This window comes from Rhinolophus hipposideros, assembly GCF_964194185.1.
Source record: "Rhinolophus hipposideros genome assembly, chromosome: 15".
Classification (NCBI taxonomy): domain Eukaryota; kingdom Metazoa; phylum Chordata; class Mammalia; order Chiroptera; family Rhinolophidae; genus Rhinolophus; species Rhinolophus hipposideros.
This window is the reverse complement of record NC_138061.1, coordinates 17,019,774-17,035,337: the sequence shown is the minus strand read 5'-3', so window position 1 is coordinate 17,035,337 and position 15,564 is coordinate 17,019,774. Positions and strand designations below refer to the sequence as shown.

The following is a 15,564-nucleotide window of genomic DNA, read 5'->3' as shown; positions in this document are numbered from 1 at the left end:
AGTAACAAACGAGTGTTGTCTTGGCGGTGTAAATTTTCTTTGTGTGATTTCTGAATGTAATGCTTCATTAAAGGAAGACAAAAGATGGTCCTGAGCGAAGGACACCTGATTCAGACTGAATATCTGGGAAGAAATGAAAGGCATGACTGAAGTGTTAGGAATGAAGGAATGAGTTAGGTACATTTCATGCACATATTTTCTTTTTCCTTTGGATACCTTGACACTCAGAGCAGCCTGCACAATAATATCCAGACTTTGTAAATCATATTCAAGTGATTTGTTAGTTTTCTTACCCTTCGTGGAATTGCAAAGCTCATGTGTAAGTGATGGAAAACGAGAGAAGAGCTTGATTTAAGATGCAAAATGAATTTCTAGCTTTATGCATAATAAAAATCATGGGCCCTTTAAGGCAGAGTTCAGCACACATAGACACATGATGCCCAGGTTAAGGTCATATAAGGTTTCCAACTTCGGTACTAAAATAAGCATCGAGGCCTAGAAGTGCCTGAGGAGGCCCTGGTAAATCATTTTTGTTGTGCCCTTGTGAATTTAATCACAGAAGTTGAGTCCAAAGCCAAAGGGGAATTCCACTCTTGAGTAATTCTCCTACCCCAGTGGCCTCAGTAAAAGCAAGTACAGGTTATAAAAGCAAGCTTTGAGGAATTTAAGCATAGCTTAAATTTAAAGGCGACTAACCAGAGAATTCAACATGAGGGAGTAAATGTTCAATACCTTCTTTTATGGAAACCTGAGTTTCTGTATTTATAAATACTTAAAGGGCATGTTAATTATTTGGATCATAATAAACATATTTCCTCTTCTAAAGAAACCGTTTTTAAGAAGTAACTTATTAGCCAAATGATTATAGTAACAGACAGTATAAAGTAACTGAAAGAATAAGATGAAGTTCATATTTTTTTCAGGGTTATGAAATACGGAGATTTCTTTGGGAAGTGCTCCAAAGAGAACCATTCAATTCTAACTGTAAAGTTTAAAAGGAAAAAGTACTAAACTACATTTCCATGCCAGGGTTTTCATTTTATAATTTACCCATTAAACTAAAGGTAGCATACTTTCAGTAGGTTATATAATTTTTTAATATGTATGTATTTTCAGTTGTAAATCGGCTTAAAAGTACAAATTTTACTTATGCCTTGGGGAACTTGGAATAATGCGAAAGGGCAGATATATAGGTTGTCATTTCCATATTTATATAGTAAGAGTGATAATTTTCAGCCCAGATAGAAACAAAGAAGGGTTAAAGAATTATAGATTGATCATTTTTCCCCCTAGATCTTTGCTAGTGAATTTAAAATCTAGTTTGTTAAAGTATATAAATTTTGTCTATCTGCCATGTTTTAGGTCAGTGGTTTTCAAATTTCTTTTAATACAATAAATTTTCTTTTCACCAAAGGAAATGCTGCATAGTAGCCTGTATTCGTTACCTATTGCTAAATAACAAATTACCCCAAAACTTAGCAACTTAAAACAACAAGCTTTGTCTCATCGTTTCTGTGCCTCGGAATTTAGTTGCAGTTTAGCTGAGTGGTTCTGGCTCAAGGTCTGTCATGCAGTTACAGTCAAGACATCAATCAGCCAGGGCTGCTGTCACCTGAAGGCTTGACTGGCCTAGAGGTTTCCATTCTTTAAATGGGTCACTCACATGGGTAGCAAAAGGCCACACAGTTCCTTGCCACATAGACCTTTACCTGAGGCTGAGTGTTCTCCCCCGGAGTAAATGTCTGAGAGAGCGCAAAGAGGAACCTGCAGTGCCTTTTAAGACCTAATCCTGGACATTAAATACCATCTTTCCTACCATATTTGTCTGTTACTAATGAGTCACTAAGTTCAGCTCTTCTTCAAAAGGAGAGGAATTAAGCTCCACCTTCTGAGGGTGGATTGTTCACTCTGATCACAATTTATTTTAAAAGCACTACAATCTGCCACAATTTATTTTACCTTCTTCACACCTGCAAAATACACTCATCCTCTCCTAACACCCCTGCAAAAATCTCATTCCTGTACAACATTAGCCTGAATCCAGAATTTCATCAAATCCAGTCCAGGTGCAGATGATGCTCCTCAGGTGTAATTCCTTAAGTATAGCTCCTCTCAATCTACTGACCTGAAAACTAGAAACAAGTCTGTGACCCCACATACACACCTCCAATGCGGGGGCTGGTGGCAGGCAAAGATAACTGCTGCAACATTCCTGTTCAAAATAGGGGAAAACTGGGTTACAAAGGAGTGACTCATCCCTAGCAATTCCGAAATCCATCTCAGCAAATCTTTGGAAGGTCCCCTGATGAAGACTCAGTCGTTCTACTTACTAGTGGTGAATCTCCCTAGCTCTTAGCTCAGCCCTCTGAGCTTTTGGTTCCATCCTCTGAATTCCTTTTCCTTGGAAGGTAGCCTGTGTTTTTGCAACTGCATGTTTTTCTCAGTCTGCCTCTTTCTTATAGAAGTTTTGAGTTCAAAGATCTCTTCTTTTTGTACTGTGTTTGTTTCATTAAGCTCAACTTTGCAGTGTTGCTGTCAGTATGGCAGTATAACTATCTTAAACTATTTGTGGGTCTCCTATGAATATTGAAGTTCACTCTGTTAGACAAAACTCATAATCACTAAAGATCAAAATCAAAGATAGTACTAATTCATGTTTGTAAGAAACAAATTTGTAAGCCTTCTATTTAAAATTGTGAGTTCATTTGGGAAGCAAGGAAATCAGAGAAACTAATAAAAACCAAGTATAATACGTTTTTTATCAAGCACTTACTATGTGCCAGGCACCTATTATGTATCGAATCCCATTTAATCCTCAAAAAAAAAAAGGAGTATTAATATCCGTAATTTACAGGTGAATAAACTGAAACTTAGGGACATTAAATAACTTGCTTAAGTTTTACAAGTTTAGTTAAATGGTGAGGTCTGAATTTAAACTCTAAAGCTCACACCCTTAACCACTAAGCTGTACCACTTAAAGCGTTCAGTAACAGTGAAATAATTCCACTCATATATAATTGTTTCATTCATCTTCAAATTCTGTTGTTCAGGTTAATTCAGTCCAACTCAAGAAGAGGTTCCAGTCACAGGACATTTTGGTGTCTGTAAAAATGAGTGACAAATACAGCACCTTATTGTCTTGAACTGAAAAAATACGAGAACATAGAATTTGTCTCATCCTGACTTCAAGTATTACTTCTTTCTAGGAATTTCCTGACCTTTTGTCATAACTTTGTTTTGTTTAAGAAAGTACTTGTCTTAGAAATTAAGTGCTGATGAAGAAACTGGTTTAGCTAGAGATTTTGTTAGTGCAGTAAGGGAGAATCTACAAGTTTGCTTTGACCAGTATACTCCTCATGTATATGTCCCTGGAGACCCTAGATTGTCGTTTATCCCCTTGTTGGAAACTGAAGTGTTCACAGCAGATCACTGGATTTAAATGATGCCTCATCAAAGTTAAAGAATCACGTCAGTACTCATTTTTTTGAGGATTAAATGGGATTCGATATATAATAGGTGCCTGGCACTTAGTAAGTGCTTAATAAAAAAAGTATTATACTTTGTTTTTATTAGTTTTTCTCCTGCTTTCCTTTGTTCACAAATCAACTCACAATTTTAAATAGAAGGCTTACAAATTTGTTTCTTACAAACATGAATTAGTTGAAAAGCCAACAATATATTGTATATAGTAGATATTTAGTAAAGTCTGAATACGTGGATGAAGGGACATATGAATAATAACTGGGTGGGCTTTGAGTCATTAAACACTTGATTGTTGTCCCACAAGCTCCTACTGAACTTGGCTGCTTAACGTGGAAAACAAGTTGGTGGGTTTCAGAAAAAGCATGAAAGTTCCTAAGCCTTACCACTTACAAGAAGCAATTCAGACTGGTTGACAGAAGTATGCGATGTTACTATGAGACAGGACAAGATTGTAGGGGGTGATAGTTCAGGCATATGACACACTAACATTTTGTAATATCAGGGCAGTGTGTAATGCTACAAGCTTATTTTGAAGACAGGAGAAACTTCAAAGCCATATGCATTTTAGGATATCACTGTAACGGAGACCTAAAATGTTAACAGGGTGCCTTAATTAGAACAGTTGGTCAAAATCGCCATGATTTATCTGGGCACTTTGGAAGTTTAAGATGTGAGTATTCTTTATTAACTGTTTGCATTTATATTGTATACCAGCTTCAAGAAAAGATAATCTAACCTTTAGCTTCATATTGGTTAAGACTTAGATACAGGAGAAAGACCATCCAGGAGAAAATTGGGGGTTTTTGTTTTTACTCCTTTCACAGGACCAGTTGTAATCTATTTCCAAACGAATACATTTCTTAATGGAGAATTTCTAAGTAAGTTTGTTATGAGAGATCTAGTAACAATCGCAGGATGTCTTGGGAGCAGCAAATCTGTCATCTTGTTTCCTTTTTGCTCCAATTTTTCTCTCTAGTAATTATAGTGAGGTAGAATGTCCAATGTGGGTATTTAAAATCCACTTCTGATATTCATCAGTGTTCTGTTATCTGATTTCCATGAGTTGGATATACTTATCTATCAGCTCCCCCCCTTTTTAAGCCATAACTGGAGTAATTGCATCAGATCAGTTTCTTTTATCAAATTGCTCCTCTTTTCTGTGACTTAAAATATCTTTCATCTGTTGCTACTTTCTCCTGAAAGTTCTGATCTTAGATGCAAAAGCCTTAAGGTCTGATATTTCAAGTTAATTCTACTTTTGGTTTATAGTATAAATGAATATGTATTACTTGAAAGTACCCCACATGAATCTTACCCCATGTGAATCTCAAATCTCTGAATCTTTCATGTTTTTACAAGTTTATTTTTGTCCATACCTTATGAATTCAAAATTCACAGGATCACTCCCTCCTCACTGACAGGAGATGTTAAAATAAAAAGGTGTGAGATTCAGATAAGGCTGTTAACGTATCCTATCTCTAATGTAAACATTTTGGTTTTTACCTGGTGATTTTTTTATTATACTTTTTTAGACATCTAGTTGATGAGAGAGCATCCAAACTATAATGATCTGGGGACAAACCAAGTTTTCAAATATGGTTTTGTTTGAATTGAAGGATTAAATGACTCTTTAAAAATTTATGACATTCAATGAAGATTTACTTAAAAAAAAAAAAAAGATGAATTTTTCCCATCTTGATGAGAAAAATCCCGTCCCAGATGATGGACAGGCCATATTACCCAAAAGGAATTTCTTACTCAAGTGATAGACTGATAAGACTGTTTTCTAGAGACTCAGGTTCCGTGCTAACAACCTATGAAATGGATCTTTGCTATCATTAACTCAGTCAAAATTGAGATCAGATTCTTTCCTTTCTTCCCTTATATCCAGGATAATAAAAAAAAAAAAAACTAACCTACTATTTTATTCGCTGAGCACTGAACTAGACATTGAGGGAGACTCTAGAAATGTGAAAGACAGTCCCAGCCATCAGATATTATGATACCGTACAGTAGGAATAATAAATGACAATCATATGATTGTCATCTGAGTGTAGTACAGGCAAATGTTAAAAGAATTCAGAGTGGGGTGAAAAGAGAAGAAATATGGAGATCTTCCCTAACTGGAGTGATTAAAGGAGAGGCTTCAAGGAGAAGGTGGCATTTAAGATGAATGTTGAACAAAGGGTAATCCATTAGGTAGAGGAGCAGTGGAAGCCGTCATTTCCATTTGATGAAATATATAAGCTCCAGTATGTGATGATGGAAGGAGAACTGACTCGGGTGGTGAACACAATGTGATAGATGATGTCATACAGAATTGTACACCTGAAATCTGTGTAACTTACCTAACAGTTGTCACCCCAATAAACTTTAATTTAAAAAGAAATATAGTAAGCAAGGATAGAAAAGTACAAGTTGTGATCAGACAATGCTGAGCAAAACTTCATTGATTAAACCAGAGCCAAAGGTAGTAATGGTATATACAGCCCCAAAATTACATAACAGATTATAGCAATCCTGGAGTACCAGACTATTTTGGCCTAAGTTAGGGGTCAGCCCATTTTCTCGTTTCCACTTTTCAATGTTTATATAAGTTTTATACGTGCGTGTATACATGCGTGTATACATGCACACAGTGCTTGTTTTGCTCCTTGGTTCACCACCACTTACTAGCTGTGTGACACTGAGAAACTCACTTAACTGGATCTTCAGCTTCCTTGGTAAAATGGACCTCATGCGATTGTTGTGACAATTAAATGAAATAACATAAAAGCATGTAGTGTACGATACCTAGTGTATAGGAGGCAACTAACTATTGTGGAAATTGCATACATAAAGTTATATACAACATTGCTCATTTAAAACATCTTATGCTTTTGTGGCAATGCTTTGAAGATTATAATCATAATTCCTTAGACTGCATTTCGGATTTTGAAGGTCTCAGAGAATCTATCACCCTGATGGCACTCTGGCTTATTCACATTCATGTATTCAAGGTGTAACAACTCCCACTGCTTCCTCCTGTCCGCTCTTCTGTATCTGAGACGGAAGCCATCGCTTAGGCCGTGGTTTTGTGTACATGTTGCTTCATCTTTCAACCCGACTCTTCTCTAGTAGATACTCGAAGGAATTGTTGGCTTAATCTGAGCTCCGAAGCCCAGCACATGACCTTGTTGACCTGCTTGTAAATTAGTTTCTCATTCTGCTTTAATGGGAGAATTCCTGTTTGTGAGAGGGCAAGTAGTTTGGTACTATGTCGTTTTTGTTACTTTATCATTACAACCTAATGTTCTAATCCAGCCCAAGAGATTTACTCAGTGTATCTGATCACAGCATGCCTGCTGCCTTATTAGTTGTATTTGGGCTCAGTGATACAAATCATCTTCGATAAACTTAGGAAAAGATCTCATGCCCAGCTGAGAGTCCAGATTGGAATCTTTGTTCCGTTTACATATTAGCTGTGCAGCCTTGAGCAAATCATTGTCTCAATCAGGACTTTGTCGTGAGATTCAAATGAATCAACTATAAAGGGTTATTCTATTAACATTGGATTTGAGTAGGAGTAGGAATATGATTATCATAAAGATAAGTAAAATTTTTATTTCAATATTTTGATGAAAGTTTATTGATAAACTTTAAAAACCAGCTGAAACAATTTTATATCATTAATAATTTTTACACTAACTTATGACTTAGGTAATTGAACAATATTTCAAATCATGAAAAATTATATGAGTTACGAATGTTCATGATCAAAAATATTAACTCTTTTGGAATAGAAGAATTCTTATCTGTTTAAGCACCTTCAACTATATTAAAAGGCTGGGGAATTTCATTTACTTTGACATTTTTCTCTTCTTATACTTTATAGAAGCTATTCACTACCCTGAAAGGAGAAAGTCATTGTTTGTCTCTCAACTGGTTTCAGAAGGGCTTATACAGTCCCTTGTAACACCATGGATCATCCCAAAGCTTTAGGATGGTACTCACCATGTTGTGGGATGTACCGTGTTTCCCTGAAAATACTCACCATGTGGACAATCAGCTCTATTGCATCTTTTGGAGCAAAAATTAATATAAGACCGGGTCTTATTTTATTTATTTGACTATAAGACCGGATATAATATAATGTAATGTGATGTGATGTGATATAATATAATTATAATATAAGACTGGGTCTTATATTAATTTTTGCTCCAAAAGACGCGTTAGAGCTGATTGTCCAGCTAGGTCTTATTTTCAGGGAAACACGGTATGGTAGTGAAAAGAGCCCTTTCACTAACGAAAAAAGGCATTTGACCTGAGTGTTTGCCTCTGACACTTAATAGCTGTGTGACCTTAGACAAATTTTTCAACCTTATTTAATATTCTCATCCCACCCAGCAGAAATGTCTCATCAGCTTCATAAATAGTAGTGATTCTCTTGAGTAACTGGTTGATTTTAATCATAAAGCCATTGTCAATCAGTATACTGAGCAGATAGTCTTGATTCATGCTGACTGCTAAAGAGCTTAGATAAAATGTGACTCATCTACAGCAAATGCACACAATTTGATAGCGGGCACTTTGTGTCGCCACCTCTTTCCCGACTCTGTCTCACCCCCTTATGCTTGTTTCTCTTTAGCTTGATTTAAATTTTTTGTGTCATTTTAATCAATGGCATCTGTTTTCAGTTCTTCCTGGAACAACATTCAATAAAATAAATAATGCCTACTTCTCAGAGCAAGTGTAATGTAAATAATGAGTGATATTCATAGTAGGATAGTAAGGATCCTTAATTATTTTTTTTTTTACTAAGAAAATGTTGGTTGTAGCTGCTTTGAACTGAGGAAAGTTTAAACAGAATTTGGTTTTGAAGAGAAGATAAAGTTTCAGACGAGCAAATTGGCCTATTGCCAGGTATCCAGAAGATTTCTGTAGTTTATGTAAAGATAAATGAGTATGTCTGGAAGATTCTTTCCTTTTAGCCTTAAACATGGTAAAATGCTCAGGTTACTCATCTGTATGAAGGCGTCCATCCATCTTGTATACGGCTCACAACGATTTTATGTTCGCAAGGTCATAGAAATATATTAATGGAGTTTTCTGGTAAATGTGATGAGTCTTTATAGAAGATATTTTAAGTATAGTTCCTTTGGTTTAAATCATGTATTTAAATGAAGTAGATACAGAAAATGGAATTTGATGTTTATAACTTTTATAATGGTGCTAACAATTTTCGTTTAACAAGCCTTGAATTTGTGAAAGAAAGACCATGTTTAACCGGTGTATGAAAACTCCGTGAACTCAGAATTCAAGTATGGTCACAGCTAGTATTTTTTTAATTAATCACTCAAACATCCACCTGCTATTAGTAGAAAGTATAGATAGCATCTTCCTCTTGGAATTTCTACTTTCCCCTGAGTTGTCCCAAGAACTTCAGTGGCTTACGTAGTCCAAAAGAGTTCATCAGTGGCTTCCGTATCCAAGATGCGGTGTAACATGAGTCTCCGTATGTGAAAGAGTCACACAACAGGCTGTTCAGTGTGCCACGGCACCTCCCTGCCACACGGTGCTGGTATTGGAAACCAGTCTTGCCCTGTCCAACAGAAGGTGTAGGTTCACTGTTGGCCCAAATACCTGTACCAGCCACCATGGTGCGTCAGGGAAGGATGATGTCCCTGTCCCCTTCCTTTGCTAAGCTCAGGGTGGTTCAGGCTGCTCCATGGTTAAGATTCCAAGATTATAGCCAATAGCACTCAGCTCTTTCCATTCATATCACAGATGCTTCTGAACTGTTGTTCTAAAAACAACACAAACATTGCATCAGGACTGGTCCTAATATCTACCACCTCATAGCCTCAGAACCACATTTCCCCTCCCACAATGGGCTCCTATGCCATTATTTACAAGAAAAAGAAGAAGAAAAAGTCCTTTTTTTCTGAATACCTCTGAGTTATTCAACCATCCTAAGCAAGGCTACAACTAAGCAAGGCCTCCAAAAGGTCTGATATGAGGAAGGCTACCAGCAGTGACTTAGAGGAGATTCACCCTTCCAAGAAACATTTCCCCCGTGATCTAGGCTCTTCAGACCTACTCCTTGGAAGTAGCGATTCCAAAGCAATTTTCTGCCTTCTCCCTCTTAGGTGAAATGGGGAAAAAATTGAATTGAATTTCTGGCAGGGCATTCTGCTACACATGTAACCAATTTCAAATGGAAGAGCAGGGTTTAGATGATTTATATTGTAAGAGCCTTCATGTTTAAAATGAATGAAAATAGACACGAACAAGAGAACCAAGAGAACGAATGATGAATTTAATAAAATAAGTATTAGTTGGGTGTGATGGAAATACAAAACAAGCTATTTCAATTTATGGGAAGGATTGGGAGAGGTTTCAAATGATGGATTATATTAGCATCTCGGGTTACTAGAAGAGAGATTTTTCTTTTTCTTTTAATATTCAGGATTTTTATTTAAATAAACACTGTTTCTGCCACACATACCTCCCACCCACCCCAAAAAAGGAAAAAAAAAAAAAAGATATAGCAGAATTCCAGAACAGGAATATACAGTACCCAAAGTTGGGAAAAAAATGTTCCTTCTTTAACACAGTGTTGCTGAAAAGGAGTAATCAGTTCTCAACTCTTCTCATCGGTTTGCTTCCAGAGTTTATGGCACTAAGGCGCTGCCATGGAAATTATAAAATGGAGGCCATGGTTTAGTCCGACTTAGTGAAGACTTTGCTGTGAGTCTCGCTACTCAAGAGTCGTGCTCCACTCAAACGGGGACCCTTCCTAACCTCGGTGATGAGGCTCATTTTGTGTCATTCTATACACTTGGTGCTCTGTCTGCAGTTAAGAGCTGCTTTTACTATACATATACCTATCTATTGTAGATGTTATAATAGCTAATTTTCTTTGAGATTAAGAATGCCTAATGATTTTTTTTCTCCCCTGAAAGCAAGCTTCTTGCTTTTTCTTCTAGTGTTTTAATTTTAATATTTTGTGTGTCATGTTTGTTTTAAAATAGTATAGGTGAAACCCATTCAAAAAAGGAACAAGGGAAAGATTGATTGTATCAGAGCAAGTGATGTTTGGGCTGTTCTGCTCGGAGTGAGATGTATGTGCTCAGTGGTCATTTTTGTGTGTTACAGGCCTTTCGGGAAGACCTGGAAAGCCTTATTCAAGAACAGATGAAGAAAGGTCACAACCCAACCGGATTACTAGCATTGCAACAGATTGCAGATTACATCATGACCAATTCTTTCTCTGGCTTTACGTCACCTCCCCTCAGTATGTCAGTTTTGGAAAGTTTTAAAAATTATCATTTTATCTCTCCTGTGTACACTACATCTCTAGCAGCATATTCCGCTCTGCTTCAGTCCTTAAGTTTAAACATGTCTAATACTCACAGTAACATAGTGTTAGAATCTCTTACTTTTTCATATCAACCAGGCATTTACTGGACTTTGTGAGGATTACAGGTAGTTGTAAGTCGTGGTCTCTGCCCTAGATAAAGGTGTATTTTAGTTGAGGAGACATACCATGAATGCAGAAAACATTAAAACTGCAAGATAACTATAGAGGAAAAATTACAGAACAGTTCATAAGAAATTGTCTAGTGACCCTTTACAAGGCATCATGCTATGGACTCAGAGTTGGAATTGATAAATGGCTGAAGTAGACTGAGAAAACTTCAGGAAAGGGGAGGCCTGAACTGCTCAGGTTTAAAGGATAGAGTAGTTAGAAGTTGGTGTTGAGGAGTTAGCACGTTGTGCTCATTAACAGCTCTTAGTGAGAGCACCAATTCGGTGAGCCTCATACTGTAAGGATACGAATAGTCATAAGGGACTGAGAGCATGCACTTTGCATCTCAGCGAGATGAGTACAGAACTCACTGCAGAACCAGGGAGGTGCACGGGGCCAGAGGGGACGGCCAGGGACACATCAGAGTCAAGGGGAGGGGCTGCATGTCAGAGTCAATGGATCTTCTTTTCCTATTCTGTTTTTTTTTAATTTTGCTTCTCCTTCTTCCTTTGTTTCTTCCTTTTTTTTCTTTTTGGTGAAAGATTTGTAAGTAGAAGTTCAATGATTTCTGATACTTTCCAAATAGAGGAATGGCATTAAAAGATACATGATGGTGGGAGCGTGCGAGGAGAGGGACGTTTGTAGAACTCTAATGGGACAAATATGTTGGCACATATATACTGGTTACAGAATCTTTGAAAGAGTCCCAATGTGAGGGGCAAGTACTTGAACTAAAGTAGCGGTTGTGGGTACAAGAAGGAAGAGATCAATGAAAAAGTTATCACCAAGGAAAAGTAGAGAAGCAACAGGTTTGATGTGGGGGAGAGAGGCAGTCCTGGGAAAAATGATGAGTTCCAAAATCACTCACTGTTCAGAAGAAACAGGAAAATTCTAAGGTTGAGCAAGTTTGGTTTGCTTTTTCTGTAATAATGAGTATCTGTTATGTGTCAAGTACCCTGTTAGGGATAGGAGATTTAGCGATTAAAGAAGACAGACAAGATTCCGCCTGCTTGTGGAGAGAGAAAATAGACTAAGTAAATAAAATGGTCAGATAATAAATAGGAAGTGCTGTGCAGAGAATTAATATATGATGATTTAGATAGGAGTAACTAGGTGACTACTACTGATTGGGTAACCAGAGAGCACCTCTGTGAGGAGGTGACATTTAAACTGAAATCTGAATTGCAAGAAGGAGCAGTCCATATCAAGATCAAGGGAAAGCATTCAAGGTAGAAGGAACAAGCACAAGTGTCAGGCGGGAATAAGGTGAGAATGAGTTTGGCGGCCTCTTCAAAAAACAAAAATGACATTTATGGTCTGGAGCATGGTTTTTGAGGGGACAAGCAGAACAAAGTGAGGTCAGAAACATAGGCAGAGGCTACACAGCCAGGGTTGGAAGTTGGGATTTTATTCTAACTTTGGAAAGTCATCTTAAGTAGGAGGGGATGTAGAAAGACCACTGTAGAGTCTGTGTGAAGAATTCACTGGGAGATTGCACAGTATTATTAGACAAAAATAGGAATGTCCAAAGTTGGGGATCTAGTTTGGCTTGGGGAAACGAGGAAGTTCACCTTTAGGCATGCCAGAGTTGCCAAGACACTGCAGCAGTTGGAAATGTAGTCCTGCAGCTGCAGAGAATGGCTTGGCAGGTGAACATGGAGAAGGATTGTTCAAAGTTATGGATGTCAGCTAGATAATCATACCAGAGGGTATAAGCAGAGAAGAAAAGAGTGTAAAAAGAGAATTTCAAAAGCTAGAAGTCAGGGAAGACAAGTAAGAGGAGCTGTCCTGGGAGTGTCCTAGATACTACAGCAGGAAGGGGAGCTCCGGGGTGCTGGCTGAGATGTACAAAGGCATGGCTGCAGGAAAGCCATGGCCCAGTATTCATAGGTCAGGGAGGAGAAGTCAGTCAGTTTGGCTGGAATAGTTATGTGGTGCTGTGAAAGTGGAAGTTAAAGTTGAAAGGGCAGGTTAATGGTTGACTTCGAAATTTTATCAGAAATTATACTATTTTGTATGGCTTACATATTAAAACTATTTATTTGAGTTAGTTCGTAACAGTTTAGAATGAGAAGATCTCACATTAGAGTGTTGACTTGGGCCTTGTCTTGAAACGTTCTGAGCGCCCTATCAGATTCTCTTATGATAGCAGCTGACTGGTGAGTGGCAGCTGCCCCTTCAAAGCAGGCCTGTGCTCTCTAGTGGCCTACAGGCTGCACCAGGCCCAGTCTACACATGTACACGAATTTCCTGGTCCCTGTAGGCTTTCAAGTTTGGGGCTCCTGCAAAGCTTTGAGCAGGGGAATAGTGAGGTTAAAGGTGGTGCTTTAGGAAATTCAGTCTGATGCCTGTATGCAGAATGGATTTACAAAGAGAGGGACTATAGGCAAGGACAAGAATAAGAAGGCTATTGCAAGGGTTATATGTGAGGTAAGGCCTGAACTTGAGGATGGAAATGAGGGGCCTTGTGAAGAAAAGGAGTGATGGAACGCGGTGATCAGTTACACATGATGGCACAGAAAAGAGTAAGAGGTAAAGGTTACCTAGTATTTGAGCCTACAGGAACTGCAATACCATCAATATTAGAAGAAGGGAGAGAATAAAGAAGATAAGAAAAATCAGAGGAGACAAAATCACTTTTAAACCCTTTTAATTTTTATGTTGTGTTGCAGTTAGAAACAGCAGGCTGAAGAACAGTCAGGAGGGTCTGGTCAGAGGTGAAAGTCATGGTGTCATCCGCACAGAAGTAACAGTTTGGAGACTTAAGGATATATAACGTTTACATGGGGAAAAGTAAAATGAGAAAAGAACATAATGGAGGACTGAGCTTTGGGGAAAATCCACAGTTTAGGGGAAAGAAAGGGCAGATAACTTGTTGAGGGAGAAAGAAGAAGCAAATGAAAAGGGAACGAGATTAAGGAGAGTATCATACAGACATAGAGAAGAATTGCAGGAAAAGTGGTAAATGGTGTCAGAGAGATTGAATACTGAGCAAAAGTTGAACTTGGTCAAAATTGAATTTACCGTGTTTCCCTGAAAATAAGACCTACCCTGAAAACAAGCCCCAGTTAAGATCGTCAGCCAGACGAACGCATTTAGTATGTTGTGACGATGTTTCAGAAGAAGATGGCATGACTATTATTTGAATAAATGTAGATTGTTGTACATGAAAATATAAGACATCATCCATACGCCCTAAGGCATCTTTTGGAGCAAAAATTAACATAAGATCCGGTCTTATTTTGGGGGAAATAAATTATAAGACCCAGTCTTATTTTCGGGGAAACATGGTAGCAATTGACTCACTAGAGACCAGGACTAGCTTTTGTTGTTTGATGAGGGCAGAAGCCAGACTACTGTTTAAATGTATTCTTTTCCATCTTAAATATTTTTTGTTTGACTTAAAGTCAAGAGATATGAGAAAAGTACCTTTCTGTTGAGATCTTTTCATCATAAAATGAGCAATAACCTCGGCTCGGTATTAATCACACTTCTACCAATGAGATCGTGATCGTTTTCCCCTCGTGGTGTGAGCCTAACTCCCTGACAAGTACTACATGAAACAGCAAAGAAGATAGCTGATGTGTGTTTTTACTCTCAGTGTATTTTACTGAACGAAGATAAGCTAATGAGACATTGTGTGGGCTGATAAGTTTCAGATCATTATTTATAAGGCTGGACACTCCCAGACTCAGGCTGCTTCCTGGCAGCTAATTTCCTGGTAAGGGATTACTTGACCTGAATCTCTCTCCACAATTTTTCGTCTTTTAGGTCTTGGCATGGTCACACCTATCAATGACCTACCCGGAGCAGATACATCCTCCTATGTAAAAGGAGAAAAACTTACTCGTTGTAAACTTGCCAGCCTCTACAGACTTGCAGACTTGTTTGGATGGGCACACCTGGCGAATACCTATATCTCAGTGAGTTCTTTGGCTTTCTATTTCTTTTTTTAAAAAAATCTCAAGCAGAAAGCAAACTCTACTCTTCCCACCTTTACTTAGAAGTCCAGTTTTCAGACTTTATTCTCTAAACATAGCATACTGGATCACAATCTAATCCTGATTTAAACTTTACCTCCGAGAGAGGCTGCACCTACCCCAACTCTTCTCCATTTACTGTCTGTCTTGTTCTTTTAATTCAGAGCAATTGTAGAACCTGTCCAGGAAGTTACCCTCTGGTGGAATTTTCTCTCTCTGTGTTAACTATGTTTGAGCGTCATTGAGATTTAAAAAAAGCATTGGGGCAGGGAAAATAGAGTGGGTCAGGTTCCTCCCTGGTCTTTATTTTTGAAATACATTTTCCCATTCATTATCATCTTGTTTTCATGTTGCCACATTAGGAAGCAAGACAATATTTGGAAGCAAAAAAGTATGAAAATGTTGTGTGATGGAAATAGCATAATTGGGAAGTGCAGTCTTCCTACAGTTTCTCTTTCTCCCTTCCTTCTGTTTCGCCTTCCTTCTCCACCTTAATTTCTTCCTAGGAAGAGAATCTGTTCTCTTTCTTTTGCCCATTTTCTCTTAATTTCCATGTTGTAAATGAAGGTAATAGTCATTAACCACATTTGG

The 15,564-nt window shown here is 37.8% G+C and overlaps 1 protein-coding gene across 17 annotated transcripts in view; it reads left to right on the top strand.

The window, feature by feature from the left end:
- ADD3 (adducin 3) overlaps positions 1-15,564 on the top strand; it is a 109,402-nt gene that overhangs the window by 79,441 nt on the left and 14,397 nt on the right. For all 17 annotated transcript variants that reach the window (XM_081073809.1, XM_081073816.1, XM_081073810.1 and 14 more), the window contains exons 3-4: positions 10,621-10,759; positions 14,765-14,916. In XM_081073809.1, coding sequence (XP_080929935.1) covers positions 10,621-10,759; positions 14,765-14,916 — 291 coding nt within the window. The remainder of the gene's footprint in view (positions 1-10,620; positions 10,760-14,764; positions 14,917-15,564) is intronic.